The sequence below is a fragment of the Chelonoidis abingdonii genome, chromosome 2, assembly GCF_003597395.2.
Source record: "Chelonoidis abingdonii isolate Lonesome George chromosome 2, CheloAbing_2.0, whole genome shotgun sequence".
Classification (NCBI taxonomy): Eukaryota; Metazoa; Chordata; order Testudines; family Testudinidae; genus Chelonoidis; species Chelonoidis abingdonii.
The window spans coordinates 64,336,428-64,352,445 of record NC_133770.1 but is presented as its reverse complement, the minus strand read 5'-3'; the positions used below and the strand labels follow the sequence as shown (position 1 = coordinate 64,352,445).

The window sequence follows — 16,018 nt, the reverse complement described above, 5'->3', positions numbered from 1 at the left end:
TGGTCCAGTAAAAAAGATTTCCTCACCCGCTGTGTTTCACTAATATCCTTAGGCCAATGTGGCTACAACAACACTGAATACAGGAAAATTTACCTCTAAAAGTGGAAATGCTTCCAGGCTCGGTGCAACCATCAAGCTATGCTTTCTCTTGAGTTCTCTTTGTCTCACATCCTTTATTACCTTCTGAATTTAAAGACCACAGGCTTATTGCTAACCTCCATCAAAGTTCAGCTAGTTGCCATCACAGCTCCTTGTAGAAGTGTTCAGTCTTCGTTTACCCTACCACTGCAAGATTTATCAAAGGCCTGTTCAACCTCTTCCTTCCTGTCAAGAAGCCAAGTCTGCCATGGGACCTCTCCTTAGTTCTCAGTGCTCTGAGGAAATCCCCATTTGAACCTATGGGGATGTCCACATCCTTGCTTCCTTCCTGAAGTCTCTTCTGAATTCCACATTAATCAAAAGATTTACTACCCACTGTTTTACACCAAGCCACACTCTCAATATATGTTAAGAGCTCTTGCTTCTTATCTTGACAGGACCAGGCCCTTTTGGGTTTCTTCTCGACTCTTCATCTGTGTTTCAGAATGAATTAGGGGACATCCAGTCTCCTCCCAAAGATTGTCCAAATGGATTCCAGGTTATGTTGTCATGTTACAAAGCCCTCATTCCCCTCAGATTCAGCAATAATTCTTGATCTCTGTAGCTCTTCTTAAAAATATACCCTTCTCAAACATTTGCAGGGCAGCCACTTGGTCTTCGCTGCACACATTTTACCAGCATTGTGCTTTCATGCCTGATTCCAGGACTGACATGGCCATTGGTGACACTGTCTACGGTCCATATTGAATCCACTTCCTCAGCACTTTCCTCCATGATAGAAGCACAGAGAGTCTCCTGACCTGGAGCACCTGTAGGGACACTACTTGACGAAGAAGGAGGTTACTTACCTTATGCAGTAACTTGAGTTTTTCAAGATGTGTCTCCCTGTGGGTGCTCAACTACCTACTCTCTTTCCTCTCTGCCTCAGAATCTCTTTCTTTAGACTTCTGTGGTTGAGAAGGAATTTGAGTTCTCAAATTCTGTTCCTCCTTTTCGGGCCCAAAGGTGTCTGGGGCGCGCAGGTGTGGACCTGCAGACGCTGCTGACAAAGATCTCCAATCAAGAGCAGACGGGTGGGTGTATATCCTGATGGGAGGCACCCAGAGGGACACATCTCAAAGATCTCAGGTTACTGTCCAAGATGAGTAATCTCTCCTTGCTAGAATCTGTGACACATCCAAGCAAATTTTAACCATTTGACACTGAATCACATTGCACTAATTTTAGTCCAGTCTTTTGTGAGGGAAGCATTCTTTCAGATTCTGTTAGAATCATGTTTGAGTTCTGCTGCAAATTGATCTTGTAAGTTCCATTGTTCCAGGGAAAATCTGCCAGTTTCAAAATTCTCCAGCCTCAACTGATAAGTTTTGATTACCATCTCCTGTTTGAATAATAATTAATTGGATTTCTGTTTTGTCTGCAGACTGCAGGACTTGACACTCTATAATCCTGAACGGACCATTACAGTTAAAGGCAGTATTGAAACTTGTGCCAAGGCCGAGGAAGAAATAATGAAGAAAATCAGGGAGTCCTATGAAAATGATATTGCTGCTATGAATGTGAGTCTTTTTTTTATGGCTTGGTCATTTTTGGAAGTTATTTCTGAGATGTTCTTTAAGTCTATATTTATATATATTGGATCTCTTCTGGGTAGGAAAAATTGAGAAAATTGACTTAGATGAAGGAAATGAAGAATAATTTTACTTTAAAAGTACCTTCCTTTGTTGTGGAGACTGGAAAGGAGTTTTTATATGTGTTATGAATGTTCATTTGATGCTACAGTAGTACAAAATACTTGAAGGAAGTGCTTTCTAGTTTCCTGATACTGTTTTGTTTTTAACATAACGAGCAATTTTTTATGTGGTAACTTTAATCTGTAAATGAGTTTCCTATTTTCTCATGTATAGGACTCACTCTTTAATTTGAGAGTAGAAATATGTCCTTTTTAATTTGGAAGGTAAAGAAACTGTACGGCTGTGAAGATAGTTGCTGATTATCTAATGCAAAAAAGTATAACCCTGTTATTCGGCCATGTCACAGCTAGAGAGGTTGGTAGACCAGAGAAGACTTGGGTAGACCATCCTCCAAAACGTGGAAACATGGACCAATTCCTAACTTTAAGAACAAAAGAATAGTACAAGCATGTAGGGAGAAAATCAGATAGGGTAAGGCGCAAAATGAGTTACCCCTAACAAGGGACATAAAAGGACACAACAGGAGGTTCTATTAGGAGCAATAGAAAGACAAAAGAAAGTGTAGGTCCACTACTTAATGGGGAATGAGAGCTAATAATGGATGACACCAAGAAGGCTGGGTGTTTAATGCTTATTTTGCTTCAGTCTTCACTGAAAAGGTTAATTGTAATCAAATGCTTGTACACAATAGTAAAAAGAAGGGGGAAAGAACACAAGCCAGAATAGGGATAGAAAAGGTTCAAAAGTATTTTGACAAGTTAGATCTGTTCAAGTCGGCAGGATCTGATGAAATTCATCTCAGTGTGCTTAAAGAATTAACTCAAGCAATCTCAGAATCACTAGCGATTTATCTTTGAGAACTCATGGAGGGCAGGTGAGGGTCCCAGAGGACTGGAGAAGGTCAAATATAATACCTATCTTTTAAAAAGGCAACAAAGAAGACCTGGGGAATTTTAAATGTTAGCTTAACTTCAGTACCTGGAAAGATACTGAAACAATATATTAAGGCTGTTACAAAGAAAATGGTGGTCAATTGTTCTCCATATCCGCTGAAAGTAGGATAAGAAGTTATCTGCTTAATCTGCAGCAAGGGAGATTTAGGTTAGCTATTAGGAAAAAACGTTTTAACTCTAAAGATAGATAATACTAGAATAGGCTTCCAAGGGAGGTTGTTGAATCCCCGTCATTGGAGGTTTTTAAGATCAGATTGGATGAACTCCTATCAGGGTTGATCTAGGTGTAATTGTTCCTGCTTCAATGCATGGGGCTGGACTAGATGACCTCTTGAGATCCCGTCTAGCCCTACGTTTTTATGATTCTATGAAAAATTCAGATATATATCAACACTTAACTAAAACATTCTGTTCTGGATGTCAAGTGGGAAATATCTTTCAGTTGCCAATGTTTCCTGATTGTCCAGTCTGATCAGAAATACCAGGGCTGTTCTTCACCACCTTCGCAGTGGGTGGGAAGTATGTTGGGTTTTTTTTCCTAATGCTTTATTGGATGGATTTGACTAGTCATTCCAAGGTAGTTTGTTGCCCTGTAGCTGCAGTTTTAGCTTGGTCTTTGGCAATAAAGGAATTCCTAGCAGCTCATGTCCTACAGTTTGTTTCTAGTGATGGTGTTAAATGGGGTCTCTGTCCCAGCTGTAACAAGTTTAATATGTCAAATTGTATTGCAGGGAAATAACTTGGCGGGGGAGGAGGGGAGTAACTGGAGCTTAACTGAAGATTCTGGAGTGTGTTAGAATGTTACAACGCCTCCTAGTAATTAGGCATGGTCAAATTGCCCAAGAACAGTCTAGTCCAGTGGTTCTGAACCCGTGGGCTGCTTGCAGCCCGATCAGCAAACAGCTGCGGCCCATGTGATATCCTCAGGGCCATACAGGTAGTATATACACCTGTACCCAGATACAACACGATCTGATATAACACGAATTCGGATATAATGTGGTAAAGCAGTGCTCCGGGAGGGTGGGGCTATGCAGTCCAGTGGATTAAAGCAAGTTTGATATAATGCAGTTTCACCTATAACGCGGTAAGATTTTTTGGCTCTCAAGGAAAATGTGATATCGAGGTAGAGATGTATATTGTGTGGATGTGGCCCACAGTGGTAAATAGCTTGAGAACCACTGATCTAATAAGTGACATGCAGTTTCTATATAGTTAATGCTCACCCTGTGAGCACTGTGGGGGAATTTCACACTAAACACTCTGCAGTCCACTTAAAGTTTTAGCAGTGTGGGAGGTAAGGAGAATTAGTGGTTATGGGTGGAGCCGCTCTGTTTCTAAAGGATTGTTGACTTTCTATCACAAAATCAAGTGGGTTTTTGTTTTTGTACTAAACCTCATTCTAGGCATGCGGTCTAAAGGTCTGCCTGTCACTTGGATTTCTTTTCTCCAATCTTGTGGGCCACTTCATTGAAAAATAAAGTTGTAATGAGAGACACCTCACTGACTGTCACGTTAGAGCCAAGCTTTTTACCTTGTTGGCCTAAGTGAGTTGTCTGGGTTATAGGTCTGAAATCTGAATCCTCAAGAATGTAGATTTAAAATAAAACATTAGCATCTTTACAAAAGAGGCTATTACCTTGTTCCAACTAGGATTTTGACTAAGTTTAATAATTTACATTGTAAAGTTAAATAATTCTTCTACCGTTGCAGCTTCAAGCACATTTAATTCCTGGATTAAATCTGAATGCCTTGGGTCTGTTCCCACCTTCTTCTTCAGGAATACCACCTCCCACAGTGGGTGTTGCCTCTGCTGCCGCTGCTACTTCATATCCACCATTTGGGGTAAGAAGTTTTCTTTCTTTTGGCTATATTATATTGGCAAAAAAGAGTGCTGTCAAAGTTTGACTACTGCTGAAGGGTAACTGTAACTATAAGGTGATGGTAGTCAAAGCTTGAAAAAAAGAAATCTTGGCAAAGACCCAGGTATGTCAGTGTTCTGGCAACAGTATATTGGTAGCACAGTTCTCTTGTGTTTTTACTTGATGTAATGTGCAGGGTTTGTTTGCTGAATGCTTTCAGCTTGGCTTGTTTATCCTGTTTCCAAATGAAAATTATCTAAGGTGGTTGCAGAAGAGTACAAACACTCAGTGACTGTTGTGTAAAATTATCAGTGATGAATTTGTCAGTGAAATCAAACAAGTGAGATTTGGAAGAGTATGAAACCCTGTTTTCTAAACACATGATAGAGATTTTCTTTTATATCCCTGCAGAAAAATAAGTGCAAGTTTATACTTCACTCTTCAATGAGTTAGAAAAACACTTGGTCAACAGTTACAAGAAATAAAGCAATCTATATAAGCCTAGCCCTCCTATCTGGTTTCTTAATATGAAGAAAAATATAACATTTGATAATAGATTAGATTTTTGTGTAGCAAAACCAAATTTCTTTCAATACAGCATTTTTGTGTATGTACAAAACCTACTGGTATACAACAACACTAAGTACAGTGAAACCTCAGATTTACGAACTGACCAGTCAGCCACACACCTCATTTGGAACCGGAAGTACACGATCAGGCAGCAGCAGAAACAAACAAAAACAAATAAAGCAAATACAGAACAGTACTGTGTTGAATGTAAACTACTAAAGTAAAAGGGAAAGCAGCATTTTTCTTCTGCATAGTGAATTTTCAAAGCTGTATTAAGTCAGTGTTCAGTTATTAACTTCTGAAAGAACCAGCATAATGTTTTGTTGAGAGTTGCAAACATTTCAGAGTTATGAACGGCCTCCATTCCCGAGGTGTTGGTTACTCTGAGGTTCTACAGGATACAGGTGATGTTTTATACAGATTAATCTGTTGGGAGGTGTGTGTGCATAGAATAATGCTCTCTGAAAAGAGAGTGTGAGGAGTCATGGTGTGCTCTTGTTCAAATTCTTTGCTTCTTAATGTTCTTAGGGGAACCGTTTGCTTGCTCCATAGCAATATTTTGCATCACAGGGACCCTCCAGGAATCATTCTAACAAGGGAAGGTTCTTGTCTGCAAACTCTCTGCAGTTTTTGGAGGTGGGGAGGAGGTAATTTTTTGTCACTCCTCTGTCACTAGCTTCCATGGTTACCAACTCAGTAAAAGATGACTAGGTTTTCAAAATGAACTATTAGAACAAGCAACTGGTAAGACTTTACAAAGCCCAGAGACCTGACAGAACTTTTTACCATCTTCTTTACTGAGAATCCCTTTGAGTTAACTTTTAAATTGATTAATATTGAGCAACACTTGATGGGCAAAAATGCAGTCCTGCATATTGGCTATGGATGCCAACAGACAGTGTGTCCAGGACACTGGTTGCACTATATATTCACCCCCGTGTCAAAGTCAAGGCTTGGTTACTGCTTTGCAGAAGGCTTTCTTAGCAAATCTCTCATCTCTATATTTGCCATGCATGCTGTACGTGAAGCCAAATCCACAAGAAGATAAGAAATTGTGAACTAGATTAAATAATTGCACTCAGATCGGCTAAATAACTATACATATTGTACTAGGGGTTTCTTTAATACTTTTCGCAAAGAATTAAGCCAAGGAAATGTCACTGAAAGAAAGAGAAAATAAATGTCACGCTCATAACATTGTTCATGGGAATGAAAGATCTGAGTGTAGGGAGATTCTATACTGAACATAGTGTATAATGTTAGTAGCCTTATCAGGAAAATGTTCCAAAAGAGAGCCTGGGAGGCAATCTATGCTGTGTTTATATCACACAGTTTTACTGTTAAAAGCAATGCATCCATGAAAAATTTCATTAGTATTGAAGATGAAACTAATCCAAAAATACTTTCTCTGGTTGAAAACTAAAGCACAGCCTTGGCTTCATTGCTTTGCAGAAAAACGTCATGTGTAGGAGCTGATGGTTTGTGTTTTGGAAACGAAGGATGGTTTTGTTTATGCTGGCAGTCAGTATTTCTCTTTACATTGGTGGTAGTTATAAATGCTACTTTTCTCCTTGACCTGAACTTGCAAGCTGTCCTACTACTCCTGCAAGAATTCTTACTTCAACCCCATTTTCCTATTCTATCTTATTCTTCTCTCAGTTCTTTGTTTTGCTTTCTCTTCCTTTCATTCTTGTAAATTGCTACTGCCAATATATGTCTCTCTGAGTGCCGAGTTTGAGAACTTCCTGCTACCTTTTTTGAAGCTGGCAATGTCAATAGACTGTTGTCCCATTTTTCTCTCTTGAACCATCCTCACCCTTCTGTCCCTCCACTCCCTACCGCCAATGAAAAAAACCTATCCAGGTTACTCTTTGGAATTCTGGTTGGTTTCCAGGTGGAAGATTTCTGGAAATAGGACCTCAAAACGCTGGAAAAGCCCATCAAGAAGTAGGTACTATTTAATAGCAACGTAGAATTTTTGCAGCTGGAAAGTAGCACAGGCTATGGCACGTGTATTTAAGCAGATTCCTAACTTGCTTCCCCATTGTGCTGCTGCACTCTCTCAACCTCCTAAACATGCTGCTGTCCCAGCTGTTAGTTCAGTTGGGTTTCTGGTTGCATGGTAAGAAGATATGCAAAAAGCTAAGGAATAAATTGGTAGAAACAAAGGGTACATAGCTGGGAACATCAAGCTGGGGTTCTTTCTTGGAGGTTGGGATTGGGGACTGGCAACAGGAATGGGGGAGGGTGTAGACCATGTGGATTGGGGTGCCTTGGTAAGGCCGGCATGGCTCTGACCCTTGCTGCTTTGATCAGCCCTGGTGCTTGAAGTTTGAGTGGCTCATCACTTTCTGGTGGTGAGGGGCAGGGCTGAGCTGGAAGGGTTGATATAAAAAGTCACTTACTAGGCAGACTCAAGAGCCATGAACAGAGGCAGCTAACAGGAGTGTTTTGGAGATAGATTAGAGAGAGTTTCAGCTCTGTGTGATTTCACAGTGGCCAGCGATGGAACCGTGGTGGTGACCTGCATGTTTTCTTTTTTGCCTGAGCTGGAAGGGAGTCTTGTGTATGAAGTGCAAGTTGGTGGCACTGCTGGAAGAAAAGATTCTTGAACTGGAAGGGCAAATACAGACGCTACTGAGAATCAGAGGAGCTGAATAGTTCCTAGATAGCCAGGTTTGGGAAACATCAGTACCCCAGATTCCAGGAACTGATCACTGTCAGAGAGAAGACACTGGGCTAGATGGACCATTGGTCTGACCCAGGATGGCCATTTTTATGTTCGTTTAATGCTCTGTTATCCAACTCCCTCTCTCTTCTTCAGTGCACCTATTAGTGGAGCAAAACTTGGGCAGCAGTGCAGTAGGATAGGCATAACAATGCACAAACAAGGGGGTAAGGCTAAAGGGAACAGGCTCTATTGGGTGGGAGACAGGAACAGGGTCTAGGAGAGGGGGAGGAGAACAAATGGGAGCAAATCATAGGGAAAAGCTTCAGGGGATAAGAGAACAGATTGAGATGAGGAAAATCCAAGTAAGTTGTAGGATGGGAAGAAGAATCACAGAGGTGAGGCAAAGGAGAGGCAGAAAAGATACCAAGGGAGGTTAATGATAAGGACCAAGAGGAATGAGAGGGGCCTAGAGGAAAAGAACCAAGGAGATCAGGAAGCAGTCAGGCTTTTTGGCTGTAATTTTCTGCCAGAACTTTAAATTAAAAGTTCATGACTAGCAACATCCTCTTTCAACAGGAATTCAGTTGTTTGTGCAACCAGGTGGGGTTCTCATCCCACTGATATGAATGCACACTATGGTTGTTATTCATAACGTCCTCCGCTTTCCTGAAAGTAAAAACACTGCATACATAAACTGCCCTGCACCAAGTGAGCGAGCTGCTACAGTTCTCCTCGAAGGACCTCCTGTTGAGAAACCATCTGGCACCTTTTCAGGCAAAGTCAGGGAGCCCGATGTTTTGTCACAGTTCCTTTTTAAGAAGGGAAAGTAGCTTGTTATGAAATCCGTACAAATGTATACTACTTTATTCTTTATGTTGTATTTGCACCCTTACATTGGGTTTACATGAGGTCAGAGTGGATTTGATTTACATCAGATTGATTTAAATCATGATTTAATCATGGATTTCTACATCAGGGATTGGCAACCTTTGGCACGCAGTCTGCCAGGGTAAGCACCCTGGCGAGCCGGGCAAGTTTACCTACCATGAGGGTAGGTTTGGCCGATTGCAGCTCCCACTGGTCCCAAATGATTTCTCAATTTGGAATGAATTAGTCTATAGGAAGAAAATACTCTTTCTACACTAGCAGAAGAAGCTACTGCTATTAAAAGTGAGATGATCACTTCAACAGTCTCTGAAGCCAAGTGCTTAAGTGACTTCCACCAGTTCACTGGTGTGACTTTCTTTAAAACATCATCAGCAAACATATTTCCTGAATGGTTCACCCTTAGCTCAGAAGTTTATTATAGTTGGCGTTATGGAGGAATGATTGCTGGATGTCCATATCATAGCCAACTCCTCTTTTTCAGCAGTTAAGGTTTGAATCTGGAACCGAGTATTGAGAATATTTGCAAGAAAATGAGCTGGAGATAGTGCTTGTCCCATTCGTTATTTTAATGTTTGTAATTTAACTCTGTCATTGCGTATTTCTCTCTTTACGATCTCATTCAGTTCCTTCCAAATTTCAACAGCGTCAGCAATAAAACAGCTATTTCCCTGCATTTTGTTCAAGGCTACAGAAATAGGCTTCAGGGTACCCGGCATGTGTTCAACATTTCTCTTAAGCCCAATGTTGAGAACTTTGGCTGTGATAGGGCCATCTATTTTTTCATGATTTTGTTCACAAAGTGTCGTCGGATTAAGCCAGTTCTTGATATAGTGCTCAAAACAGTCCACTACTGAGTTCTATCGCATGTCTTGTGAGAGAGTTAGCTTGGTTCCTCCCACTTTTTTCAGAGCAGCTGCTGCAAAGTGGTTGTTACGGAAGTATTTTGCAACTTCCACATTAGCCTTTATTTCTGGAACACTGAAGTCTTTGGCTAGGAGAAAACTATAGGATCCTGAAGGTGAAGGTGGATAGTCTTCAGAATCCTGTACATTGAGGATGATTCTCCTAAACAAGTCAATGCAGTTATTAAATTATTACTATACAGCTCATTTAGTATTACTCATTGCATTCACTGACTACTCAGTACTACTTAAAGGCGAAATTGTAAAAGGAAGATCTGCCTGTTTCAGCAATTTATTTTTTATCACAACTGCATCTAAAATGATAATACTGTAGAGTAACAACTATATTTTGCTCAAACATGAGAATTCAAGAATAGTCCAGAAGGGAAGACAGGCAGCGCTTAAGAAAGAAGTATGAAATAAAAAAGTTTACCAACCTGAAGTTCCTGCATGTTCAGACATGTTCCTTTCATTATCTTCAACGCAGCTTCCTCCTGAGAAGGAACACTTCTCAGTGATGTTGTTTCAATCAGATAACCGGACTTGCATTTCTTTGTTGCACTGTTGGCATTTTGCACACATGCCCATCTTACCCACAGGTAGAGGAGCTTAATTACAATATTCCCAAACGGGGTCTTTTTTGCGGCCTGTTGCCATTGTAGGTTTTCCCTTCTAGTTAGAGAATAGCATGATAGATCTCAATTCAATGAAGGCTACACTCAAAGACCTCAAGACTTCTGGAATATACTGTTCAAACAGTTTCACTTTTGTTTCTACTGCCTGTCCCTCTCTTCTCACATTTATCTCCAGACTTCTCCTCCTTGTCCAGATCTATTCTGCCCCCAACAATCTTCTATTCATTGAACTTTTTGAAACTTTGCACTTTTAGAGAGAGGTAAGGGATTGACTCTGTGTACACAAATTTGCAAAGGGACAGTAGGGTTGAGGTCTGTTATTTCTCATCTCTATATATTATTTATTTAAAAACATTTTTGCTGTTAACAAGCATGTTATCTCTGGAGACACAAGTCCACAGTTTGAGAACTGCAAAACTAAGCATCTCTGATGGTATTTTCTAGACTGAGCACTGAGTCCCATTGAGTAGATAGAAAGATTAACCTAAATAATCTATATAGAAGCTCCTGGAACCCATAAGATTGGGTCCCTAATCGATGAACTATTGGAACTCGTTTACAAAACTTTTTTTAAACATTACATTAATATATTGTCTCATAGTATAGAATTAGAATTTGTAGTCCCTATTCCATGATGAGATATCTTTAAGATACATTATATCTTAATTAAAACTATCTTTAGATAGGTTTTTTCCTCAAAAAGCATTTTATCAAAACAGATTTTATTTTTTTTAAATCATTGATTTTTATCCACTCTGCATGAGATCAATTTAAAATGATGCATACAGACCCCTAGTTTAAAAAACAAACAAAAAAGCCATCTCCTGTACCAAAAGAAAAGCAAGTGCTAGTTTTGAAGGCCTTCTCATCTAAGAGTGCCCTCATTAATGAGTCAGGCTGCTAGGTTGTGCCTTATTCTACTCCTGTACCCTTCCTACAGGATGGGAGACTTGGAGAGAGCTTTTTGTAGCCATGATACTTTTCTGCAGAAGAGGTGGTGACCAAGGAGAAAGTCCCCTCTCTCTGAGGTGTCAAGCTGGAAGAGGTCTCCTGTCTCACTTCTGTGCATGTGAGGAAATGCTGGCTGCACTGCTTCTCTTGGAGTAAAGATACTTTTTAAAATGAAAAATTGCTTCATGAGGGATCTAGACAATAGCCTGAAGTATTGGGCCTGAGTGAGGGGGAAGGAAAGTAAACTGTTTCTAATCCTCTAGCATCTTTCATGTCAAATCTGTCTTGGAGTTTGAATTTTTGAGATATAGATGTGAAGAGATTAGTTCCTGCAATTGTGTATTTAAAAGCAGCATCTCTAACATGTGCAGGGTTGTGTGTGGTTGATGCACCAATTCATTTAATTCACTGTATCAGAGGGGTAGCCGTGTTAGTCTGGATCTGTAAAAGCAGCAGAGAATCCTGTGGCACCTTATAGACTAACAGACGTTTTGGAGCGTGAGCTTTCGTGCGTCTGACGAAGTGGGTATTCATCCACGAAAGCTCACGCTCCAAAACATCTGTTAGTCTATAAGGTGCCACAGGATTCTCTGCTGCATTTAATTCACTGTAATTCTTCTGAGTTGCATTATACCCTAATCATTTTGGATAGCTTAGTAAACAGCAGGTAGTGTTGTTATGGGGAGTCATCCTACAGCCAAAAGGAGGCAGGGCTTCAGGTGCAGTTGTGGGGAGGATATGCATTTCTCTAAACTTGTTCACCTGTCTATGGGGCATCTGTGCAGTGGAAACTATACTTGATGAATACCACAAAGTGCCAGAGCCAACGAGCAGTCTTGGTGGATTTGTGTGAGGTTGAAAAACCGCCTTCAGTGATTGATTCCAAATGATTAAAACTGTAAATTTTTCAAGGCTGTAGATTCAGTGTCTAGAATTCCTCAACATCTTTTTTTCTTTCTAAGTTCCCTCATACTTCTATTGACACCTTACAACATGTAAGAAAAATTTGCTTCTTTCTGCTGCATCCTGCTCCACCCTGTCTGATCAGTCTACCTCATGGAGCCAAATGGATGGCTCTCACAGCAGTGCAAAACTCTCATCCCTGCCATGCTTTTGACTCCTTCCACGCTGAATTGGCATTGCTCTTGGTAAATGAATGACAAGAAATACTGTTTCCTGAAATGCTCAGACAGTAGGGGAGAAGGACTGGCAGCCAGTGGAATGGACAACAGTGAAATTGGCACCATGAACAACAGAGAGCTGGCAAGTTAGCAGCTTGTTTTTTCACTGTCTTGGAGCCTCTGGAACTATTCTTGGTAGCTGCTTTCAGCAGTTTTAAGGCTGCTACAATGCTTCTAGGCATCACTGACTAAACTTAAATCCCGACTATTTTTAAACAAAAATAATTATGCCTTCCTCAGTGCAACTTTGAACCAGTTTGCTCAAAGTTCTGTTTGAGGCTCTCTTACTCTGGATCAAGAAATGGAATTTTTGAGATTTAATTGTATCTAATAAACTTTATGAAAGGGAAGAAACTTAACTGGAATAAAATTCATTTTCCTGAAGGTCCCCGAAATCCTGATCCACTCTATAACTGCCAGCTTTAGCATCCTCTAAGCTAAGGACTAGACGGAATCCACTCCATGGAGCATATAAACACTGTTTTTTAAGCTGACCAGAGATTGCCTCTAGTGTGCACTCAGTCCCTGCTGGATTGCAGCCAGAAACCAGGAATTAAACCCTGGCATATCCCTCTTGGTGCAGATACTGACACAATATTTCTGAGTTGGCACTAACTTTCTAAGGAAACATTTTTGCTATTTTAAAACTTGGTGAAACAATTGACCTTTGGGGATGTTTCCGGAGATTGATCAGAACTTGGTTCTTAACTCGGCTGCTTCTAAGGAACTGGCAAGCAATTACAGACCAGAATTTGTGGATACTCAGATTCTGTAAAGGAAGAACTTCATGGAAACTTGCCAAGAGCCCAAGGGACACAGTCAGCTTGCTTGTACACTACCACAAATTTTAAATCCAAAGAAATTGTGTCTAGAATTGTGTCTGTGGCATTTCTGTTGTGGCCGTCAACACAGTATTTAAGCACTAAATACAACGTCATGAACTTATTGAATTTGTTCATAATAGACCTGATTCATCCCACTCCATGACTCACTGTTACCTTGATGATTCCCCTCTCACCTCTTCCTTTTTGTCATCTGTCCAAAAATTAAAAAATGACAGGTGGTTCTTTGTCTTCATTGCTGAATGTTCGCTTTTGTGAAGACATGAGATTTGTCGTTTTCTGAAAACCGGCTTGTTTCTGTTTGGAATTCCCTATTTCAAGATTGTCAGAATACTTAAGGAACTAGCTGAAGCAATCTCAGAACTACTATCAGTTATCTTTGAGAACTCATGGAGGGCAAGTGTGGTCCCAGAGAACTGGAGAGAACTTTAAAAAGGGAAACAAAGAGGACCTGGGTAATTATAGACCGGTTAGCCTAACTTTGATACCTGGAAAGATACTGGAACAAATTTTTAAACAGTCAGTTTATAGGCATCTAGAGGATAAGAGTGATAAATAATAGCCAGTATAGATTTGTCAAGAATGATCATGCAAAACCAACCTAATGTCCTTCTTTGGCATTGTTACTGGCCTACTAGATAGAGGGGGAAACAGTAATTGTGATATATCTTGATTTTTCAGTAAGGCTTTTGACACTGTCCCACGTGACATTCTCATAAGCAAACTTAGGGCAAGTCTAGATGAAATTACTAAAAGGTGGGTGCACTACTGGTTGAAAGACTGTGTGCTCAGAAAGCAACAGAGAGTCCTGTGGCACCTTCTAGACTAACAGAAGTATTGGAGCATAAGCTTTTGTGAGTGAATATTCACCAATGGAAGCTTATGCTCCAATACTTCTGTCAGTCTATAAGGTGCCACAGGACTCTGTGTCACTTTTTACTGATCCAGACTAACACGGCTACCCCTTAGATACTGTATATTCAGAGTAGTTATAAATGGTTCACTGTCAAACTGGGCGAATCTATTTAGTGGAGTCTGCAGGGATCTCTCCTAGGTTTGGTACTAAAGTAGAACCTGAGAGTTACAAACTGACCAATGAACCATACACCTCATTTAGAACCGGAAGTATGCTTAAAAAAAAGGCAAGTTTTAAAAAAAAATTTTTTTACAAGGTAATGAAACTGTTTCTGTGCTTGTTTTATTTAAATTAAGATGGTTAAAAGCAGCGGATTGTTTTTGGTGTAATGAAGTTTCAAAGCTGTACTAAGTCAATATTCAATTGCAAACTTCTGAAAGAAGAACCAGAACATTTTGTTCAGAGTTACGAATATTTCAGAGTTATGAACAAGCTCTATTCCTGAAGTGTTTGTAACTGAGGTTCTGCTGTATTCAGTATTTTATTAATGACTTAGATTATGGAGTAGAGAGTATGCCTATAAAATTTGTGGATGATACCAAGCTGGGTGGAGTTGTGAACACTGTGGAGGATGCTACTGGAATTCAAAAGGACTTTGAAAAATTGTAGAATTGGGCTTTGTCTACACTACACTAGCACTTTTGTCAGTCAGTGGTGTGAAAAAACACCCGTTCTTCCTCTCCTCTCCTCCCAGTCCCTACGACTGACAAAAGCCCCAGTGTGGACAACGCTATGTCAGCAGGAGTTGGTCTCCTGCTGACATAGCTACCACTGCTTCTTAGGGACGGGTTAATTATGCTGGCGAGAGAACCGGCATAGAGCGACTCCCTGGGGGACCTTACGGCAACACAGCTGCAGCCATACAGCTGTACCGCTGTAAGGTCTGTAGTGCAGACAAAGCCTTGTCCTGAAATCAACAAGATGAAGTTCAGTAAAGACAAATGCAAATTGCCACATTTACGAAGGAAAAATCGAATGCACGACTATAAAATGGGGATTAACTAGCTAGGCAGTGGTACTATTGAAAAGAATATGGAGTGTATAGTAGATCACATATTGAATATGTACAGCTATGTGATACAGTTGCAAATAAAGCAAATATCATTCTGGGTATTGACAGGAGTGTTGTACGTAAGACACAAGGCAGTTGTTCCACTCTGTTTGGCATTGGTGAGGCCTCAGCTGGAGTATTGTATCCAGTTCTGGATGCCATGCTCTAGAAAATATGCAGAGAGTCCAGAGAAGAGCAACAAAAATGATAAAACAGGGGTTCTCAACACTTCCTTGAGCCCCCCCCCCCCCAAAAAAACCTCTGTGGCCCCATATGTGCCGCAACCAGTGTTTTCTGCGTATAAAAGCCAGGGCCGGCATTAGGGAGTAGCAAAGGGGGCACTTGCCCGGGGCCCCACACCACAGGGCACCCCATGAAGCTAAGTTGCTCAGGCTTCTGCTTCAGTCCCAGGTGGCGGAGCCTAGGGCTTAGGCTTTCTGCCATGGGCCCCAGCAAGTCTAACACTGGTCCTAATTGGAGGATTCCCTGAAACCTGCTTGCAGCCCATGACCCGTGGTTGAGAACCACTGGTTTAGAAAACCTGACCTATGAGAAATGGTTTAAAAAAACTGCATGTCTAATATTCAGAAAAGAAGACTGAGAGGGGACTTCAGGGCCCCTCTCAAGAGGATAATGATCAGTCATTCTCTATGTCCGCTAAAGGTAAGGCAAGAAGTAATCTGCAGCAAGGAAGATATAGGTTAGATATTAGGAAAAATTGTCCAGCTTGAAGGGTGGTTAAGTACTGGGATAGGTTACCAAAGGAGGTGTGGAATTCCCATCGTGGGAGGTTAAGAACAGGT

General features: G+C 40.7%; 1 protein-coding gene across 1 annotated transcript in view; it reads left to right on the top strand.

Moving 5' to 3' along the window:
• Window positions 1-16,018, top strand: part of IGF2BP3 (insulin like growth factor 2 mRNA binding protein 3) — a 174,656-nt gene that overhangs the window by 125,492 nt on the left and 33,146 nt on the right. Inside the window, exons 9-10 of the mRNA XM_032773880.2 lie at window positions 1,523-1,658; window positions 4,460-4,591. Of these exons, the coding sequence (XP_032629771.1) occupies window positions 1,523-1,658; window positions 4,460-4,591 (268 nt within the window). The remainder of the gene's footprint in view (window positions 1-1,522; window positions 1,659-4,459; window positions 4,592-16,018) is intronic.